The sequence below is a fragment of the Sturnira hondurensis genome, unplaced genomic scaffold (genome assembly GCF_014824575.4).
Source record: "Sturnira hondurensis isolate 20B ecotype Veracruz unplaced genomic scaffold, ASM1482457v3 Scaffold0022908, whole genome shotgun sequence".
In the NCBI taxonomy this organism is placed as follows: domain Eukaryota; kingdom Metazoa; phylum Chordata; class Mammalia; order Chiroptera; family Phyllostomidae; genus Sturnira; species Sturnira hondurensis.
The window spans coordinates 1,064,429-1,087,186 of NW_028095539.1; the positions used below are offsets into that span (position 1 = coordinate 1,064,429).

The 22,758-nt window shown below is 38.5% G+C and overlaps 1 protein-coding gene across 11 annotated transcripts in view; it reads right to left on the minus strand.

Annotated features, from left to right (window-relative positions):
* DENND1A (DENN domain containing 1A) overlaps positions 1 to 22,758 on the minus strand; it is a 496,583-nt gene that overhangs the window by 369,313 nt on the left and 104,512 nt on the right. For 5 of the 11 annotated variants that reach the window (XM_037036469.1, XM_037036471.1, XM_037036468.1 and 2 more), the window contains exon 1: positions 14,351 to 14,465. The exons of the other annotated variants lie outside the window; for them this stretch is intronic. In XM_037036469.1, coding sequence (XP_036892364.1) covers positions 14,351 to 14,450 — 100 coding nt within the window. In that variant the 5' untranslated portion in view covers positions 14,451 to 14,465. Of the gene's footprint in view, positions 1 to 14,350; positions 14,466 to 22,758 lie in introns of those variants that run through there. 11 annotated transcript variants of the gene reach the window in all.

Here is a 22,758-nt window from a genome sequence, read left to right on the forward strand (position 1 = left end):
AATAAACACCAGAAACCAAAACTTGTGGTATAGTCTTCAACTTAAAAGACATGTTTCTTAATATAGGTAAGAGAAAGAAGGTATTTCAATATCTTTAACCAACTATATTATAAGAAACTACATAATAATTAACTTGTCACTTTAAAATGTATTTTATTCACATATAAACCTTAGCAGAATTGAAAAACAGAAGGAAACATGGATAAAAAGAAAAATCAACCTATTTTAATATACTGAAGGTAAATATGACCACAGAATGCCGAGATGAAGGTCATGCAAACCCTACTACCCTAAGCACTGCCTCAGTGTAGGCAACATCACAAACACCACCAGCTAAACTCCTTCCACTGTCCTAAGACTATCCCTAGGGTGAGATTCCCAGTTTTTAACAGAATCATGTTCCAAGATAATACATGAATTTTATTTACTATGACTGAAGCATAAAACTTTTGACTTCCTTTCTTTAAGGCCCCGAGGTTTATAAAAAAAAAAACCTTCATGGGCCCTTAACACTCTTCTAAAACAGTATTTTTTAAAAGGCAATGCTTTTTAAAACCAAAGCCCAACCTATATAAAGTTCCATTCAATTAGATCAGAGATCTAGTCTGATAGTTAATAAAACTACGAAAGCCATTTTGTAAATAGTAACACAAAAGCTGAAAATAATTTGTTTGAATTTTCTTAGAATGTCTATTTTATACAGTAGGTTGAAATCTTTTTTTCACAGAAAGTTGATCATTATGCCATAATGTCACCAAAATATCGACATTTGAAACATCTGAGTTTAAAAGGTCCAAATACAATCTGCTTCTCTCAAGCAACACAACACCCGCCTTACTAACAGTTTCAGCATGGCACTTGTACCAAACCTAGCACCCTGCAGTTAAGCAAACCGCCTTTAAATTTTCTGTCTGGCAGCAATCCACTTGCGTGTCTGTATGTTTTTACAAGTACTCTATGTATTTCATTGCATCAACTGCATTTCTTTGCGTTTTAAATGGTCTGGGAACATTTTATGAAATGTTCTGTATCTTTATATGGAAAAATAACATACTCTGGATAACTGTGCATCAGTCTAATATTTATATGTCTATTTCTTTATCTATCATCCAATGCTATAATTGTTGATGTTCCAAAAACACCTTCTCACATTCATACCCTCACTGCCAAATGCAGTGTCACCAAACAGCTAGCTTTATAAACACAAAAATCTGCAGATAAGAGAACTACCATGGAAAAAAGTAACATAATTTGTTTAGGCAATTGGCAGTAAGAATGGAGTTATTGGTATATGTCAAGCTCTTCCTCTAAGAATTGCCCCTGACAAAAAATTAAGAACATAATATAGCAGTACATAGGACATCTTCCCTCCATATCCTTCTCAGCAATTTTCTCCAGATTTAAATAAGACATTATTACAAAATTAAAAATCAAGTTCATCATATCCTAGGCAAATACTTTTCAACAATAAAAGAATCTTATTTAAGATATTCAAAATATTTAAATATTTAGATTTAAATATTATTTAAATATTATTAGAATATGTAAACTATCTTGCCAACAAGATGCATGATATGGTAGACTCCACACATCTCTTAGCCACATAAGCCTAATAAGGCTTCACCTTATGTCAATGCAATGGGCCACTCCCTTGTTCCTGCACCATGGTCACACGAGAGGCCATCCCCACACAGAACATGAGCACCACTTCGCTGGAGGCCACAAGACACATTTCCAGGTCAAACACAGACTTCACAGTATAGACTCCCAACAGCACAGTCTTACTCAGGCACTCAACATGACCATGCTTAGAACGCTGTCTTCACAGTAAAAAAAAAGTTTGAACGCAAAAATGCCTTACTTATTTTTTTCAAAGAAATGCTAATATTCTTTGATCTCAATAATACATGTTTTCTAGTGTTCTACTGTAACGTACTTTTAAATCGTTAAGATATAGCAGATTGCCACAGTATGTTTAATTAATAGAATAAGAGTTTTGGGGGAGACTTACTAGAAAGGTGCTGTAAATTATTTTACACAGGCTCCAAAACCTTGAATTCTGCCTTAGGCTTAAAGTTCCTAAAAAACCTGGTAGACAGAACTTTTACAACAGAAATGCAAATAATCCATAAGTTCTGTGGTTATGTATGTATGGCTCATTTGTAGATCGTGAACTAGTATGTGTGCACACACCCCTCTCACCAAATTATCTTCCTGTTTTCCTGTCACACCAGTGACGCCACTCGAAGGGTCAATGCACGACATGGTAACTGATTATTGAAAAAGACACTGTCTTCATTTCCTGTGAAAGGCATAACAACTGCATGCTAACTAAATGTTACAATCTCCTGTAACTGGAACTTCTTAGGAAATTTAAGAGAAACTGCAAATGTGGCTGTTAATATAGAGACCTATACTACTTTCACTTTTAACATGCTAGGTATCAAGGCAGAAAAAAATCACATTTAATGCCTACTAAATTTATCCAGTCATTATCTCCAGCATATTTCAGTCATTAAGAGGCAAAACACTGAACATATTGAAAGTTAACAATTATAAAAATCTGTGCTTTAAAAGCAAGACTTCAATATTAGCTACAAATGATATCTTATTGTTCAATTTCATAGAGTTTAAGATGCTATCTTCCTCTTCTCCTACGATCACAAATGTTAATCCAAGCTGTAATCAGATTTAATTTTCCAGATGAGAAGATGGGAATATGCTGCAAACCAGTAACAGTCCATTACACTGCCTATAACTATTACATTTTCAATTTTTATCCTCTAAAAAAGTAGGCTCTTTAAAAAAAAGCCTGAGAAGTTGCACATTTGGAGGACCTGCTCAATTTTCCCCTAAACACACTCAGAAATCAACTTTCTTTCAATTTCAAGAATAAAAGTTAAATTATTTTCTATAATGTAGAGTTAGTGTCTTGACAGTATGACTGCAAAGTGAACCACACTCTATAAAGAACTTTAATGGGACTCCGCCAAGATGGAGGCATAGGTGGAAACACTGTGCCTTCTCCCACAACCAAGTTTGAATACAACAAAGGTTTAGTAAACAAAGACGCAGCCAAAGAACAGAAAATTGAACTACACAGAAGTCTGACAACAAGGAACCCTTCAACAGGACCGGTAAGAGGGGCGGAGCCAGCAGTGGAGCAGAATGGGGCAGGAAGGATCCCCCAACCCCAGGTGCCCAGGCAGCCGGGGTAGCATTGGGCGGACCCAGTGAGAGCACAGGGAGGCAGGCTGACTGCGGTCACACTTTCGCACGTAGTGAGACAGACCACACAGGCCTCAGGGGTGGGAAGCAGCAGAGGGGACCACCATTGCCCCTCTCTGACTCTGCCCCCAAGTACAGCGTCACAACCCAGCGACTGAGTTGCCCAGCCCTGGTGAACACATAGAGCTCTGCTCCTCATACATAACAGGCATGAACAGTCCAAAATATGCCTCAAGAAGAACTCAAAGCCCCAGAGCAGATAACTCTATGCAACCAGGAAATAGTGAACCTCTCAGATGCACAGTTCAAAACACTGGTGATCAGGATGCTCACAGAACTGGTTGATTATAGTCAAATTAGAGGAACAAATGAAGGCTAAACTAATTGAAATGAAGGGAAATGCACAGGAAACCAATAGTGATGGAAAGGAAACTGGGACTCAAATCAAGGGAGTGGACCAGAAGGAAGGAAGAAATGACCAAACAGAAAAATGTGAAGTAACAAGAATTCAAAAAAACGAGGAAAGGCTTAGGAACCTCCAGGACATCTTTAAATGCTCCAACATCCAAATTATAAGGGTACCAGAAAGGGAAAAGAAACAGCCACGAGTGGAAAACTTATTTGAACAAATAATAAAGGAGAACTTCCTCAGTCTGGCAAAGGAAATAGACTTCCAGGAAGTCCAGGAAGCTCAGAGAGTGCCAAAGAAGTTGGACCCAAGAAGGAACACACCAAGGCACATTATAATTACGTTACCCAAGATGAAAATGAAGGAGAGAATCCTAGAAGCAGCAAGAGATGAGGGCACAGTCACCTACAAAGGACTTCCCATCAGACTGTCAGCTGATTTCTCAAAAGACACCTTCCAGGAAAGAAGGGGCTGGAAAGAAGTATTCCAAGTCATGAAATACAAAGACCTACAGCCAAGATGGCTCTATCCAGCAAAGCTTTCATTTAGAGTGGAAGGGCAGATAAAGTGCTTCTCAGATAAGATCAAATTCAAGGAGTTCATCATCACCAAGCCCTTATTATATGAAATGTTAAAGGGACTTATCTAGAAAAAGAAGATAAAAAACATGAACAGTGAAAGGACAGCAAACTCACAGTTATTAACAACCACACCTAAAACAAAAGCAAACTAAGAGGACAGCTAGATCAGGAGCAGAACCACAGAAATGAAGAACACATGGAGGGTTAGCAACAGGGGAGTGGGAGGAGGAGAAGGGGGGAGAAGGTACAGAAAATAAGTAGCATAGACAGTAGGTAGAAAATAGGCGGGGGGAGGGCAAGAATAGTAGGGGTAATATAGAATCTAAAGAACTTGAGACACGTGGTCATAAACTAAAGGGGAGAATGGTGGGGGAGGGGGTGTGCAGGGCAGAGGGGAATGAAGGGGGGAAGTAGAACAGCTGTAATGGTACAATCAATAAAATATATTTTTAAGAAAAGAACTTTAAGGATACTACCTGCTAAACCCATCATAGCTACAAAATACAGCCCCTCTTACTTTATAGGATAAAAACGCCTAAATCATTAATTTAACATTGTAACTAAATACAATTATTCTATTTTTTTTTTTTTGTTTTTTTTTGTTTTTTTTTTTTTTTTAAATTTATTTATTTATTTTTAGAGGGGAAGGAGAGAGGGAGAGAAACATCAATGTATGGTTGCCTTTTGTTCATCCCCTGCTGGTAGTTAGCCTGCAAGGAGCCGGTTTGCAACCCAGGCATGTGCCCTGACTGGGAATCGAACCGCGATCGTCTGGTTCGCAGGCCCGCGCTCAATCCACTGAGCTATGCCAGCCAGGGCTAAATACAATTATTCTAGTAAATTATTCCATTTCTGATAGTTAAAATTTACTTACTAAAAATAATATATATTTAAAAGGAATGTTTCAAAGGTTTCTACATAAAAAAACTAGTTTCTGCTGTTTTCCATTTTTAAATGTTTTGAATTAAAAACTACTTATTTCAAAAAAAAATACTGATTCCAAAATGCAGATTTTATCCTGAAATTACAAAGGAATATAATTCACTAATTTTTGAAAATTATCCCTGGCTGGTGTAGCTCAGTGGATTGAGCATGGGCCTGCGAACCAGAGGATCGTGGTTCGGTTTCCAGTCAGGTCTCATGCCTGGGTTGCAGGCCAGTTCCCAGCAGGGGATGCATGAGAAGCAACCACACACTGATATTTCTCTCCCTCTCTTCCCCTCTAAAGATAAATAAATAAAATCTAAAAAGTAAATAAATAAAATTTTAAAAAATTATTGCAGAGTACTTTAAATGAACATTCAATTTCTGTGTACAAATGAAATTTACTTTTATAAATCTAGGTATTAACTCTTTGCTCTAAAACATGAAGACTGTAAGACATAAAAACTTTTGAGTCATCACCAATTTTAAACCATGCTTCTTTCTATTCTAGCCTTGTCCCTCAACACTGGCATTGAAAATGCATCCAAAAACTATGTCACAGAAGCCAGCCTGATAACACAGGAACAGTTCACCATGAACACCTATAACAAACACCCAAAGAGCGTTATTCAGGAGAGGAGCGCACAAGCCACCTCACTCTGGCAAGCAGCGGAACCATTCATGTGCCAGATTCCTCCTCAAACTAACACATTCTGCCTTTTCAGACATATCCTGCTCCAATGTGACTATTTATGCATAAACAGCAGACACTGACCTATTGTTTTCCGTTGTTGGAGTTATGAATGTAGTACAGTTACCAATTAAATCAATCAACAGCCCTAAATGCATCAGCTGTTCCACAAATAATGAGTTCATTGACATTATACACTAAAATCTAGGAAGTTTCATCTTTCTTTCTAGAGAATGCTGTTATTTTGACTAGCAAATACCATTACTTAATGATAACTAATTTCATCTACAAAAGGAATATAATAAATCTGATCCTTAATCAAACTTATACTCTATAAATCCTAAATTCAATCAGATTTCAACTCAGAGAGTTATACAATGAGAAAGAGAGTGTGTGCTGGAGGGAAAAAAGAAGAGTGAAAAGAATATGTTCACATATTTTTACCTTTTTTCCTACTGAATATCCTAGTTTTCAACTTTCATTATTATTTAAATATTTAAGATTTTTAAAATTAGTTTGGAGTTTAGAACTAATTGCTAAAATCTATCAAACTGATAGACGAATACTGATTTTTTTTCTAATGGCTATAATCTCAGACTTCTATTTAATTTCTGCATAAGTCAGAATTCATCTTACCCCACCTTTTGTATGAGCACCAATAAGTGTCAAATTTTTACTCCCATATGAGTAACTACTTCAGCTCTACCCTGAATGATAGCTGCGCCGTTTATGTCCTACAAACACAACACCTGCGTACAGTCTTCATAAATAGATATATCACACCTGCCACATTAGGTAAAAAGAGATAACTTAATTTTTACTAAAAAAAAAAATACTGAATGCCCGCTATGTGCCAGGCACTGAGATAGTCATTTTGTAAAAAATTCCTAATTTTATCTTCATGACAAAGCTATGATATAGGGACTATGGTAATTAATTTCATCAGTTAAAGAAAGCAATAGGTTATCACTTGTCCAAAGTCAGAAAATTAGTATTTATTCTTGGCCCTAAGACTCTAATGTGACTGGCCCAGTTGGTGAGTAAGACACAGTCTTTGCTCACAAAGAAAGAGTTTACAGTGAACTGTAAAAGAGAGTACTGAGAATTAAACAAGCAATCACCACAGGGCTTGATAAGTTCTAGGCTAGGCATTGGTAGAGGGGCATGGAGCCTAGTCCCGGCCAGGACAGACAAAGCTTCAAGGAACAGCTTGGCACAGCCAGGCGTAGAGTCCAGGACTAGACGAGGTCTCATGGCATGCCACCTTCTAAACAGTAGAGGAGACAATGCGTAAGTATTTTGTGAGGTAGGGGCCCATGTTCTACTTAGCTGTGTCTCCTACAAAATATCTTGTCTGTTATAAGTACCCAGCAAATATTTTGGCATAATAGAGAAAAAAAGAATAAAATAAAATAGAATAATTAAATACCCTGTCTCTCCAAATGGATAAAAGGCAAATTTCCAAACATCCAACTGAAAACAAGCCTTTGAATGCTGCAGGTTTCCTAAAGACACACAGGCATATAGTAGGCACACAATAAATGTTAGTTGTTGTTATATTATTAACCCCAGTGGAGAAATAAGCAAGCACTATAAATTATGTGGCTACATATGTATAGGTGTGCCTTAAATTGGAAATACATGTGTTCCTGAAATAAACTTTTATAAACCCAATTAAAATTTTCCCATCGTCTGCCATTACTTAGAAATGTTACAACTTCATCAGAAACTGATTTTTTCTTCATCGTCCGTGATTCGAAAATCCTTAAGCTACAGTTTATTTTGCCTCCTGGCATCTGTTTGCTAATGATCTGTAAACATCAAATGCACCAGGGACTCTACCAGATTTACAGAAACCCTGAGGTGAATCTTTGTATAAACTCAAGGACCTTTCTGTTAATTCCTTTGCTTTCTAAGTTTGCATTATGTGTCTCAGAAACAGAGTCCCATTAAATATCTTTGCAGTAATAATTATACTACTAGCAACTACCTGCCACCTACTGAATGCCTAGGTATACCAGTCATTGCCACAGGTGGTTTGTTTTATCTTACTTAATCATAACCACAACTCTGCAGGTAAATACACGTATCCCTGTTTCATAAAGAAGAAAAGCGAGGCTCATTAAGAACAAATTCAGAGTTAGGTAAAAGAGCTAAGATTCAGCCTGGATTCATCAGACTCCCAAGAATCCAACACTGGCTTTCTTTCCTGGCTTTATTTATTTACGTCCTCCTGTTGATCTGTCTTCTCATCATTATTGTGACTCAACAATAAGACTACAACTGGACAAATAACTAAAACATGTTGTCATGAAACTGGCCTTAGCCGATTATAAATGAGAGTTTTCCAATTTCTCTATTTACTGCCAACTTCAGAATATAAATAAAATTACTCCAATACAGCTAATAAATACAATATTTAAAAGATGACTTCATATTAAAAAACTTAGAATAATTTTGAAGGCTAGAGATTATCCTTGTATCATCTATGGAAATAATCACTTGCTAAACAGAACAAATGGAAACACAGAGAAAATGTTTTCCTACTCAAGAAAGTGTGTTTCTGAGTACCTCTAAACCACACTGAAAACCACAATGCTAAGGTCAAACTAATGCAAGCTGACAAATGTTAAGGTCAAACTAGATAAAGCTGACACCCCAGCAAGGGAAACATACTACTATGCCTGTCAACCAGAAGATTTTCCTATACCAAAATTCTGCATCTTTTCTCCTGGAGACAAGCCATTGCTGCCTAGTCATTATCTGTACTGCTACATTCCCCTAGTCCTTAACAGTGCCTGTATCCCAACATCTTTATACTCTTGTACTCGGAAGCCAAGAAGAGTTAAAAACACACCTAACATAAAATTTGCCATTTTAACCATTTTTAAGTGTACAATTCAGTGGCATCAAGTATATTCACTTTATTGTTCAACAATCAGTACCATCCATCTCCAAAACGTTTTCATCTTCTCTAAAACTCCGAACTCATTAAATAACTCTCATTGTCCCCTCATCCCCCAGCCCCCGGCAGCCACCACTCTACTTCCTGCCTCTATGAATTTCACTACTCTAGGTGCCTCATGTAGGTGGGATCACACAATCTTTGACCTTTCGTTAACTGGCTTATTCCACTGAGTATGATGTCTTCAAGGCTCATCCACGTTGTAGCATGTGTCTTCCTTTCTTCCTTTTGCATTCCTTTTGTGGTATTCCATTGTATGTATATACCATATTTTGTGTATCCATTAATCTATCAATGGATACAAGTTTCTTCTGTCTTCTGGCTATCGTAAATAATGTTGCTATGAACATGAGGATACAAATATTTGTTTTTGAGTTCCTGCTTTCACATCTTTTAGCTGTATATCCAGAAGTGAAACTGCTGGATCATATGGATATTTTATGTTCAATTGTTTTTGAGGATGTAAAACCACTTTAACATATTTCAAGATATTTTTGTTATAAAGCTAGAACTATTTATTCTCAAGCTCTTCTAAGTTTCCTACACATTCTGACATACTACCTCCAAATGCTGGCCTCCTTTGGAGCCCTCTCAAGTGGTGCACGTTTCCTCCCCACCCCTCCTCCTACAAGCCTGGAGGTAGGGTAGGTGGCCTTTGTTCCTTGTTGCCACTTCCAGACCATTCTCCATCACTTTGCAAAACCCAGATTTTAACCTCACGTCACCAGACTACACTCCCATCCCACCTCTGCTCTGTTGTCACCTACTAATCCCAGGGTTACTCCTCTCCCTGGAACCACTGGGATCCTCGTGCACTGCCACTCACTCATTCACTCACTGCTCCCACCAGTCTTACCAAGTTTACTACTCACAGAGACGATCCTTCCAAACTGCTAAATTCTTGACTCCTTACCCTCCTCCCCACCAAGGAGCTGGTCCTCTATCCTATCTCAGATATTCATTCCCACAGTCCCTCTGTGATTCTGTTTGTCACCCTCGCTTGACAAACGACAATCCTTGTTAAACCCAACTATCCATCCTCATTCCTGCACCTGACTGTAGCTGGAGAAAAACACACAACTATGTTAACTAATCTACCTTTAAATTTAGATTATTCACTGTAAGTGAGCTTCAATGCAACTCAGTAATTATATCACATTTTCCTTAATTCATTCACTCTCTCACCTTCCCCAGTGACTATATCATACTGAATACATATGGAAGGTTTCTCCTTCCCTTCAAACCTTCTCCATCCTCAATTGCCATTAACTACCTTATATGCCCCCTCACTAAGAAAGTGGAGCAATCAGAAAAGAACTCCCACAAGCCTCCACCACCATTTCTACTTATTATCTCTGACCTCAGACTCTGCCCTCATCCTTCTACTAGGAAGAACCGCCTGTGCCCCTTGCAAAGGCCCCTCCTCTAGTTCACTTATAAACTGGAATCCCAACCCCTCACCAGTTCAGACATTGCTCTACCAGTTTTCCTGTTTCAGTAATTTTTACCTCTGTACCAGATCTTTTCCCATCAGAAAAACATATGGTTATTTCTACAAATATTTTTCAAAAGATCAAGCCCATCCCCGCCACAGCTACTACTACCCCAGAACGTTCATTCTCTTTAAAGCAATATTCTTCAAAAGAGCGTCTATACTCACCGTCACCAATTCCTCTCCTCCCACTCTCTTTTTACCCACGCCAATCAAGTTTCACCCACCACTTTTCTGAAACTACTCCAATAAGGCCCTTACTGCTAATATCACTTATCAATCCTCAGTCTTACTTGACCTATAAACACCACCTGACACCCTTGATTGTTTCCTCCTCCTCAAACCACCTTCTTCATGTGGCTTCCCTGGCATCCCACTCCCCTGCCTCATGGCTTCTCCTTGGGCTCCCTGTTGCCGGGCCTCTTCCTATTGAAGGGTCCCCGAGTTCAGTCCTTGGACTTCTTCAGTTTTTTTCTTCATGTCCTCCTTTGATGGTCTCTTTTAGTCTCATCACTTCAAATACAAATGTGCACTGTCAACTTTAAATTATTTCTCCAGCTCAGGCCTCTCCCAAAACCAGATTAATTCATGTAACTGTTGACTTAAAATTTCCACTTGGATTTCTAATGGACACCTTAACTGAACTCCTGCTCTTTCTCTCACATTTCAGATCCAATCTGTCTGCCAACACTGTCAACTAAATCTTCAAAATGTATTCAGATTCTGACTATTTCTCTCCATCTCCACCATTACCACTCTGGTCTAAGTCACCATCATTTCCCATCTGGATTACTACAATTGCCTCCTAACAGGCTGCCCTGCTCCTGCCTGCAATTCCCTACACATTGTTCTCAAAACAGCGGCCAGAGTAACCCTGCTCAAGTAAAGTCAGGTCCTCCTCTACAAAGTCTTCCCTTCTTCACCAGCAACCCTCGGACCTCACTTTCTACTACTCAGCCTCCTACCTCTGTGCTAGCCACACTGGTCTGCTTGCCATACTTCCAACACGCAAGCCCTACTTCCATTTCACGGCCTTTGTGCTTGCCATTCACTCTGTTGGATAAACAACAAGGAACAAAGGCATGTGTTGTCCACCTTCAGTCAGTCATAAGTTACTTTCCTGGTATGGTCTTCCCCAACCACCTTATTTAAAATTGTAATTTCCCTATCCCACCATCCCTTATTCTCTTTTCCTTGTTATTTTCCCTTATCACATTTTAACATCCAATATACTACATTCTTTCTTATTATCTATTTCTCCTACTGGTATATATGCTTTGTGATGGCAGGGATTTTCTCTCTCTTGTTTACTGCAGTAACCCTGGAACCCAGAACAGGACCTCACACATAAATACTAAATGAATGAAAGACGAAATGAAGGAGGAAAGGAAGCAAAACTCAATGAAAACTCCTTCCAGCAAATAACTTGGCAGTATGCTCCCAAACTTAGTAATTCCACTTCTCAGAATCTATCATAAGGAAATATAAGTAATTGTTTCAAGCATGATTTTAAAAACTTTGAAGGGGAACATCAATAAACTCAAGGGACCTAACACTGACACCACCATTAAAATTAGGTTGTGTCTGTAATAACATCAGAAATGCTCTCCATTTTATTATGAAAGGCTTAACTCAAAATAGCTCAGGTCCTACTTCTCAGTGAAAACTCTCTGAGCCCTTCTCCTCACCACAAGCAGGTGAGGTGCCCCCCGTGTTGGTCCCAGACACTCTACAGACTGGCTCAGTCCATCATGAGCATTCTGTTACTACTACATTTTGCGTATGTGTATATAATTACATATCATCTGTTCTACATATGTGTGTATTACTACTATACTGTGTTAATATTACTATTATGACACCATTACAATCTCCTTCTGTGGGCCCTCTAGCACTGCAGAAGCTGGAAAGCTAAAACCTTCCCAAAGGTCCCTGCAACTAGGACATCAGCTGTGATTTAGCTTTTGCCAATCAGATCCACCTCATGAGACTTGAAATCAGAGCACAGACTAGGGAGCCAGGAGGTAACACGAGGAACCTATTTTTCTGATGTAGAAACTAAAAGAAATGGCGTGATGGTTCTGGAGGCGACAACCTTGATGGAAGCTTCCTGAGCCCAGACAGCAAAGATGGGAACATCCCAGGGCGGACAGTTGTAGCCCCAGCTTCCAGGTTCCTCCAGCTTCCTGACCTGGCAGCGGCACTTATTCTGCAACCTATAATGTGCTCCCATGTGTAATGTGCACCCATGATTTTGGCCCAAACTTTCAGGAAAATGATATTTCATTTTAATTTTTTAATTCAAGTATTTTAATTATATTTAGATGTTTTTATTATAAAGGAATTTCAGCATTTATTTTTGAACATATTATGGTACAAGAAATTTTACATAACAAATAATTACAAACAACAAGAACAGATACTAGGTATTTCAGGTACTACTTATGTATAATGCACATCCTTATTTTTCCCTCAAAAATACAGGCAAAAAGGTGCGCACTACACAGGGCAAAACACAGTAGCTCTTTTGGTGTGCTGCTTCTGCAGTGCTACTCTGAGAGCCATTCCTGGAGATTCAGCCTGCAGCCTATTCCTCCCTTCTTTCCCATGCTGCTTCTGTGAGACCAACATCTCTGTATGCAATCCTTTTCCTAACAGAGTGGTTCCTCTTATCTTTGCCTGGACCTTGACTGACATACATCCCGTGTATACCTCTATCCTGTCCTTTCCACACTGGACTATAATCTTCTGTTTACTTGCTGACCTTCCCTACCTAACCTTACCTTTCTTGCCAGTGGAATCACTTTTATTTATCTTTGTATCCTGTATAATTCTAGAATAGTTGACTCACAGCACACCATCATTTTTAGTAAATTCCTAGACAACCACAATAGCCATTATAACACGAAAAAGATTTGGCATGGATATTAAAGTACTGAACAGGGAGTGAACAGGCCTAGAATCTACCACTACGTGATTGCAAAGAGGACTCTGAACCGGAATTCTCTCAAATATAAACTGAAAGTGTTGACTGAGTTTTCTTGACTCTAGAATTCTATCATTGTATGATCTAAAATTCTTAACGTAATGCTTTGATAAAAACGTCCATGTCTTTAATTATGCTTTAAAGAAAAATGGCCTTAAAGAAAGCACTTTTCTGCTTTTCCCTGTGGCCCACTGCCCTCCACAGTTAACAAGACTCTCAGAAAAGAGAGAAAACAATCCTGAAATCCTTTGAATTAAGTAAAATTTAAAACTTAAGCAGCAGTGGCTACTTAAATACCATTCTATTTATGCCTTTTAAATTAAGGATTTAGGAAGTCTGAACACAGAAATAAATATTTCCCATTAAGAAGCAATTAACTCAGTAATTGTCCTAAACTAGACCTACACACTTGGCATAATAATGGGAATTTTAAAGATTCCTTTCATCTTCTCTGCCTGGCTCCATGACTTTGCCTTTGTGGTTTCACTTCACAATCTGGAGGGGCTTCTTCCCCTTCGCCATTACTTCAATATCGGCATTCTGTAAAGGCCCAGCCTCCATTTCAAGAACCAGTAAAACCCTGTAAGAGTAAACAGAAGGATTCCTGGCTTGGAGTAAACTCCATGAGATCTCTCCTCCTCAATTTGCATTTCCTCAATAGTCTTATAAAAACCACCACATATGTGCTTTCATGTTACAAGGCAATTCTCTCCTGGGTGGAATTTGTTAAAGTTTACCTAACCTCTGGACTCTCCACCCATGCTGACTGACCAGCAAGTGAGAGCAGACCCAGGAATCAGGGCTAGAGAAGCAGGGTACACAGGAAATGCAGGATATTTGGGGGCAGAGTTGGTGGGAGCAGTTATGAGGGCAGCACAAGAATGGTACACAAGTCTAAAAAAGAAAGAGGGGGGTGATGTGGGGGGAGAGAGAGAGAGAAACAAAGAGAGAAGGAATCCAAACCTCATGGTGCCCAAAGCAAAATGCTCAGGGAGCCCTGAGATCAGGGCAGAGCAGCAAAGGCAGTCTCATTGCTTCTTTCAAACTTGCTCACACCATACCTCACATAGTTACCTTTGAAAAAACAACTTGGCCCTGAGAATAGGAATGGGGCTTTGTCAGCGTTCGTTCTTTCCAGCGGGGATCTGCACTGAGGAATGGACAGGTAGTTCATGGGATGCAGCAAACGATTGTGGAGTGCTATCCCCCAGGCACTGATAAGACCCTTCTTCCTACATATTCTCATCAGGACAAACATGCCCTGGACGCCAGAGCACCACCATGACCCTATTCTACGGTTACACAGTCCAGGTGGTATTCCCTCCTCCAGTCTCTCCCCCTGCGGAAAACAACCCACACACTGCTGCCACAGCAACTCAACACACACAACCACGTCTGGCTGTGTTCCTTCTGGAGCCCCTGGCTCCTACAGGATTATACATATGGTAAAAAGCCTGCAAGGAGAAAGCTGAAGACTGGTTGGAAACCACCTGGGTACAATCCCTCCAGACTACCTCCTGAGGAGCTGGTGCAGGTGATGACAGGACTGAAATTCTATACTGACTCTTCTACTAATTAGCTGTGTGACCTTGTGATGGTTATTTGTGCTGGGTTTCCTCACCTGTAAAATGGGGATACGAATAACATCTATTTTATAGCACCCCTATGAAGTTTTAAATGAAGCAATACATTTAAAGAAGTTGAACTGGTATTTGGCACATGATATCAGTATATTTTAGGGATTATCTTTAATATTATTTTCCATAATAGTGTGGCAAGTAAAAAAGAATGAGCACTGAAGTCAGTCCTGAATTAGAATCTTTTTTTAATATTTTATTTATCTTTAGAGGGGAAGGGAAGGAGGGAGGGAGGGACAGAAATATCAGTGTATGGTTGCCTCTCGTGAGTCCCCTGCTGGGAACTGGCCTGCAACCCAGGCATGTGCCCTGACTGGGAATCGAACCACGATCCTTTGGTTCACAGGCCAGAGCTCAATCCACTGAGCTACACCAGCCAGGGCCTGAATTAGAATCTTGATTCAACTACTTATCAGTTGTGTGACCCTGGGCAAATCAGTTTTTCAAATCAGGTGTCCTGATCTGTAAACTGGACAGACTGGATGCCTCACAGAATTTTCGGGATCAAGTAAAACAATGGACGTGAAGCAGTTTGAACACTGACCAGCACCTAAAAGATAATACTCTTTCTCCCCCCGAGGCCATCCCTACGTAGAAGGCATATAAAACCAACAAACAGCTTCTGAAGTAACCAACTATTGTTCTTCTCTGACTGTGATCCACTACTCACACAGAATTGGAATCCTTACCAAAGCTATTATTTCTGAGCTGTAATTACAGTCCTGACTCTTCTCAGCTGGCCCCGCTGTATTTGTTGTTCCCCTTCCTATCCCAGAGAAATGCCTGATCTTTTTCACTTGTGTTTTTATCACGGTTAGGCCAGATGAGCTTCGTAACTTATGCTAGGCTCCTAACCTGTCCTTGCCCTCAGTTGCTCACCACTGGCCTTTTCCAAAGAAGGTCCAATCTTGAGGACCAGCAGTATGAGGCTATTTAACTACCCTGACAGCACTTCCCTTCCGAAGTGAAAACCAGGTCTAGTGAGCAGTGGGTCATTCATGAGTATTAGTGTATTAGGCATGGAGAGGGCATCAAAAGACATAATCTGTGATCCCCCTCTGGTAGGATACAACTAATATTTTTCTGAAATTGCCCAGGTACAACAGAAATTAGGCAGTTTTGAGAGGAAGGGTAAGTGAATTAAGGACCCTCAAACCTAATCAAATGAGGTTAAGAGAATTATATCTGTTCCCCTATAGTCTGGAGTTGTCTGGGTAGCCAATCTACCTGAAACAAAATGAACAAACCTCAAAAGCATGAAAAAGAAAATTATGAGATTGGAGGGGGATTTTGTAAGGCATAGGATCCAGAATACATTTTTTTTGGAAGAAAGAAACAGATAAATAAGCCAAAACAAATTAAATAGGCAAAACAAAAACTCTTAAACAGGCAAGTCACAAAAGATACCCAAATGGTTAACAATCACATAAAAAGGATACATCACTAAAAAAATCCAGGAAACTTTTCAAATGGATGGGCAATTGTTCCAGGCTGTAGCCACTGTACTGCTAACTTCCAAGGATGGTTGGCAAAGCCACCCTCATCTAAACACATGTTTGGGGAAAGAGTTTAATATTTATTAACATCCATTAAATATGACAAGGCACAGCTAGTGATATTAGGTAGGACACAACATACCAAAATATATTGGGACAATTTTTCTTAGACCCAAAGAATAAGTATTTATAATCCTCTATCCACCAAAAGCACAACCCATCCAAAAAGATACTGGACCTGTAGCAAATGAAAATACTAGGTAAAGGCACAGTGGTTAGACATTTCTACAAGCCTGCTTTTATGCTCAAAAATGCCAGGTTTTAAGAGAGTTTCACAGGGACACAAATCCAAACTTTGACCAAGCCCTCAAAATTCACAACCTCACAGCTTTCCTCTCCTCTCCAAAGCTTAGATTTAGAAAATGGTCACTTATGTAAATGCTTCTCTGAATAGTTACAACGTTAAGAAGAAATAAATCCTTACTTGATGCTGCTGCAATCATCACTAAATTTCATTAACAGTGATATTCTTGCATAAACTAACAAAAATTATTTCACTGATATAAATTCTCATGTAACTGTTATGGAGAGTTTTACACATAATATTATATTTACCATAATAATTTACATAATATAACTAGTATCAAGCAGCTAAATCCTTTGTTCTCCTGAACAAAGGGAAAAGAACACTATTTTAAGTTAATAGTATGTTTCTGAACATGACACTACAAGGCATTCTTAAGGAGGTATGTAATATGGATAATGAAAATTTACCAAATAAATTCACTGTGATCAGTTCTTTTATAAAAATTCACAGGAACTGCTAATGAAAGCAAATGTTAATTTAATATTTTTTACCCCTTCCTACTCCTGCCATCTATTAGAACCTAACTTATTGAAAATGTAATTTTGAACAGTATTTTTTGCAAATGCTATACTGCAACTACCGTATAATTATCTTTCAGGCTGCAAATGTTCAGCATACCTACATACTTTATTGTGTACTTTACATATACTTAAAAATGTAAACTCAATGTTCAAGTTAAACAGAAAAGGTACTCTTCAGTTTAAAAACTTCATTAAGCACAATAAATTCAATTAGACACAGTATGAGGTTTTCCTCAAAGCCATACAATAATAATACAAGTATTGTATTGTTCAAATATTCTCATTGTTATACAGGCTGTCACATTTCACTTTTAATAGAAACTGACGCAAAGAGACCTCGGAACAAAAGTACCCTGACCAAGTAGCGGTTCCCAAAGTGTCATGCTAAAAAAACATTGCTCACCAATTCACACAATTCAAACAATCAAATCAGAAAACAATCACTTCTTTATTAGTAGAACAAGGCATACTAGTTTTCTGTGTTCAATTGATGCTATCTAAAAAATATTTAAACAAGAACTAAAGATGCAATATTATATTAATATTAATACTAATAAACTATTTTTTAAACCGATCAGTTAGAGCTTATTTACTGAATGAAATTCTTGTTGAGTTTTAGCAATGATTCCAACTTTGGCTGTAAAAAAGGTGAACTGAAATTCCTTAAAGTAATTCCTAATGCTGGTAATATTCTTTATTAAAAGTATAAAACTAAAAATGATTCAATCCATCAAGACCAAATCCCACTAGAAAAGAAGTGATGTGATTAGGTAGAAAGTGAAATCTTATTGAAACTAAGATGATTAAAATAAAACAGTACCTTCACAACAAAGATATAGCAAATAGCTGTATTCTTTAAAATTATTCGTTCAAGATATAATTTGCTCTCCTGCAGTGTCAGATGCTAATGCAACCAATTTTATACAATCTAAGCACTATCTACAGATGCACCTTCTGTTTTTAAATCAGCAGGAACCATTGACCAGCATAAGCAGTATTCCTAACTAGATAATCAGCAAATGTGTGAAGCCTGACACCCCCAAATACACATTTGATCATATAACTGCTTCAATAAATTCACATGACTACAAACAACTGTAACACACTAAACCTAATTCAAAAAGGATCAGCAAGCCAGTTATTGCAAACAGTCATTATGCTGCAGCTGAGGACGAACTTCTCTTAACTACCCCTGCTTCCCAAACAAAAAGGAGGAAACTATTTTAATTTAGTAAAAGTATGGTTTTTAGAGGTTTCCTAAAGCTAGACACTGCTACCACCTAACCAATTTTCCAAACTGACCTTATTCTCTTTTATTATACAATATCTAACAAAATGAGGCTACACATATCTATAATTTAGGGCAATCTAGTAACCTGTACCACACACCCCTGCAAAACAAAACAAAACAAAACAAAACCCTACTATAATAACTTAAAAAGAATAGGAAAATGTACAGCAGTGTGTTCAGAGGATAAGAACAAAGGGAACAAAAACTGAGGACCTATTTGGCGAGGAGTCCCAAAGTGACTTATAATATTTTCTTTTTTTATCTTCACAACAATCCTATGAGATAAGCACTATCATTCTTAATTTACAGATGAAAAATTGAATCTTAGAGGTTAAATGATTTCCCCAAACTTAATCTCAAATTTGTGTAACTTCAAAATCCAAACTCCAAAGTCTTCACTAAGCTCTCCCCACTGGGGGCCGGGGGGGGCGGGGCGGAGCAGAGGGTGAAAACGGCTTTCTGGGCTAGCCTGAGAAGTTATTATAAATAAGTATTTTACAAATTTATTAAATACAACCTTTTCTTAATTTGTCACATCTGTGACAAATACCTGTGACATGTATCAGAAAATAATTTGGAGGAATATAAATAATTACCTGGCGCTGTCACACTACCCTCACAGGCCACGAAGTGATTCACTTCAATAGTCTCTTGAACAGAGCCAAACAGCATGTTACTTGGAGTTCACAAAGCACTGTACACTTGTCAAAGAACTTTCTTCCACTTTTAGAATTCAAATCCTCAAAACAATCCAGAGAAAAAGTGAAAGGACTATAGTGGGTACATAAAAGCAGAAAATAGAGGTTTTCTAAACACAGACAGCAGTACTCACCAGCCCCCCACTAACTCTCTCCCTACCCTTTCTTAGGGGCAAACACACGGCCACTGGCATGGGAAAAGCTATAGCTGGCTAATTGGTCTCTCACTTGTGATGCTCCTTCAAGTCTGGAGCAGCAGGTCACACTGCTGGAAGAATTCTATGGGCTCCAGAGAGAGACCCCTATCTTCTCTCAGAAATACCTCATCTCTCCATATAAGCAACTCTGGGTGTTACTTTCATCATTTCAGAGATGACATAGTAGAGGTTTATAGCTTAGATTACTAATGAGGTGACAAAGTAAGTAGCAAGGACAAGATTTAGACCCAATCTTTGGCCTTCAAGATCAGAGAGTACTACCTTCCCCAGGACAGCTCTGAAAGATAACTTATCAGTACATACACGAAATCACCATGGGAAATGTAAAATTACAGAGATTTCACTCTAGGAGATTACAAATAGTATATGGGTCCACATGTTGGGAAGTTTGAGAAAGAGTAGATCCTTTTTGTTTTTTTAAGATTTTATTCATTTACTTTCAGAGAGAGGAAGGGAGCAAGAGAAGAGAGGGACAGAAACATCAATGTGTGGTTGCCTCTAGAGCACCCCCTACTGGGACCTGGCCTGTAACCCAGGCATGTGCCCTGACTGGGAATCACACTGGCAATGCTTTGGTTCACAGGCCAGCATTCGATCCACTGGGCCACACCAGCCAGGGCTAGATCCTTTTATAATAAGTTGATCAACTTTCTAATGCATTACAATTTTTATATCCAAATGTGTGTTGTTCTTACAAAATAATAATCTTAACAAGAAAATCTACTTACTTCAATGTTAAATTATTTGGGGAATCCCCTTTGGAAACTTCCTCCAGATGGAATGTTTGTTTAGATTTCCCATATTTTCCTACTTGGAACTCAATGGAAACAGTCTTCTGAAGTATCATTAGGCATTACAGTCTATTGCCTAATATGATTAGGCACTACATTATATAATTACATTACCTTAAGAATATGCCAAACCTTCAACTACGTAACTCAACTTCTAAAAATATATTAAAAGGCAATGATAATAAATGTATATAAAGATGCTCATTACAATATTGTCTATAATAACAAAACTATGCAGTCTGTTTTATAAGGGATTGATAATTATGATGGATTTATGTGATGGATACAATATATTCACTAAAAATCATATTATAGAAGTTCTCAAAGTGTGGTCCCTAAGCCAGTGAAATCATCATTACATAGAAACTTGTTAAAAACACAAGTTCCTAGGCCAATTCCAGACCAATGTAATCAAATTCTGGGTATGGGGTCCAGGCAAGCTGTGCTTTAACAAACTTCCGGCCCAGATGGAGGCATGGGTAGATACACATTGCTTCTTCACAGAGCCAAAAGAAGAATAACAATCAATTACAAAACTTTAAAAAACAAAACTGCCAGAAAATTGAACTGTATGGAAGTTCAATAATCAAGGAACTAAAGAAGAAACATTCATCTAGACTGGTAGGAGGGGTGGAGATGGGCAGCCAGGACAGAGAGGACACACATCAAGGAGGCAGCTAGTGGACCAGGTGGTCCCACATTTGTGTGCAAATAAGACAGGAGGAAAACTGGGGAGCAACACATACTGTGCAAACCCAGGGATCCAGTATGAGAAACTAAAGCCTCAAAACCTCTGCCTGTAAAAATCTGTGTGGGTTGTGGCAGTGGGAGAAACTCCTAGTCTCACAGGAGAGTCTGCTAGATGGACCCACAAGGTCCTAGAACGTACACAATCCCACCCACCCAGGAATCAGCATGAGAAAGGCTCAGTTCGCTTGTGGGTAGTAAGGGAAGTAACTGAAAATGGGACAAAGACTGAACAAGCATCATGGTTCCCTCTCTGACCCCTCCCCCACACACAGTGCCACAATGCAGTGAAGTGGGTTACCCAATCCTGGCGAATACCTAAGGCTTTGTACCTTATAATGTAACAGTTGCAAGAGAAAGAAATATGGCCCAAATGAAAGAACAGATCAAAGCTCCAGAAAAAGAACTAAGTGATGAGGAGATAGCTAGCCTATGAGCTGCAGGATTCAAAACACTGGTGATCAGGATGCTCACAGGAATTACCAAGTACAGATGCAAAATAAAGGAAGACGTGAAGACTATACAAAGTGGAATAAAGGAAAATATACAGGGAACCAACAGTGAAAGGAAGAAAACAAGGACTCAAATCAAAAAACTAGAACAAAAGAAATAAACATTCAAATGAAACAGAATAAAGAAACAAGAATTCAAAAAATAAGGAGAGCTGGAATGGGAGGGTGTGGTGGGGGAATAGTGAGGGGAAAATGGAGACAACTGTACTTGAACAACAATAAAAAAATGTGGGGAAAAAAGACAGTTTCCCAGACAAAAAAGGGCTAAAAGAATACATGTCTACCAAATCAGCATTGCAAGAGATGCTAAAGGGACTGCATTAAGAAGATGGAGAGAGAAACACAGGGACAAAGAGAAAAATGGCAATGAGTAAGTATCTATCAGTAATAACCTCAGATGTAAATGAATTAAGTGTAAATGAATCCAATCAAAAGACACAGAGTAGCTAAATAGATAAGAAAAAAATGAAGAGAGGTGTAAGAACCTCCTAGACAACTTTAAACGTTCCAATATCCGAATCATAGGGGTGCCAGAAGGAAAAGAAGAAGAGCAAGAAATAGAAAACATATTTGGAAAAATAATGAAGGAAAATTTCCCCAATCTGGTGAAAAAAATAGACACGCAAGACCAGGAAGCTCATAGAATCCCAAAGAAGTTGGACCCAAGGAGGAACATACCAAGGCACAACATAATTAAGTTACCCAAGATTAAAGATAAGGAGAGAATCTTAAAATCAGCAAGAGAAAAGGAGACAGTTACCTACAAAAGAGATCCCATAAGACTATCAGCTGATTTCTCAAAAGAAACTTTGCAGGCAAGAAGGGCTTAGAAAGAAGTATTCAAGGACATGGAAAGAAAGGACCTACATCCAAGATGACTCTATCCAGCAAAACTATCATTTAGAATGGAAGGGCAGATAAAGTGCTTCCCAGACAAGGTAAAGCTAAAGCAGTTCATCACTACCAAACCCTTATTATATGAAATGGTAAAGGGACTTATCTAAGAAAAAGAAGATAAAAAATATGAACAGTAACATGACAACAAACTCACAACTATCAACAACTGAACCTAAAAAAGCAAACAAAAACAGACTAAGCAAACAACTTGAACAGGAACAGAATCACAGAAAAGGAGATCACATGGAGGATTACCAATCGGGAGGTGGTAGGGGGAGAATGAGGAAAAGATACAGGGAATAAGATG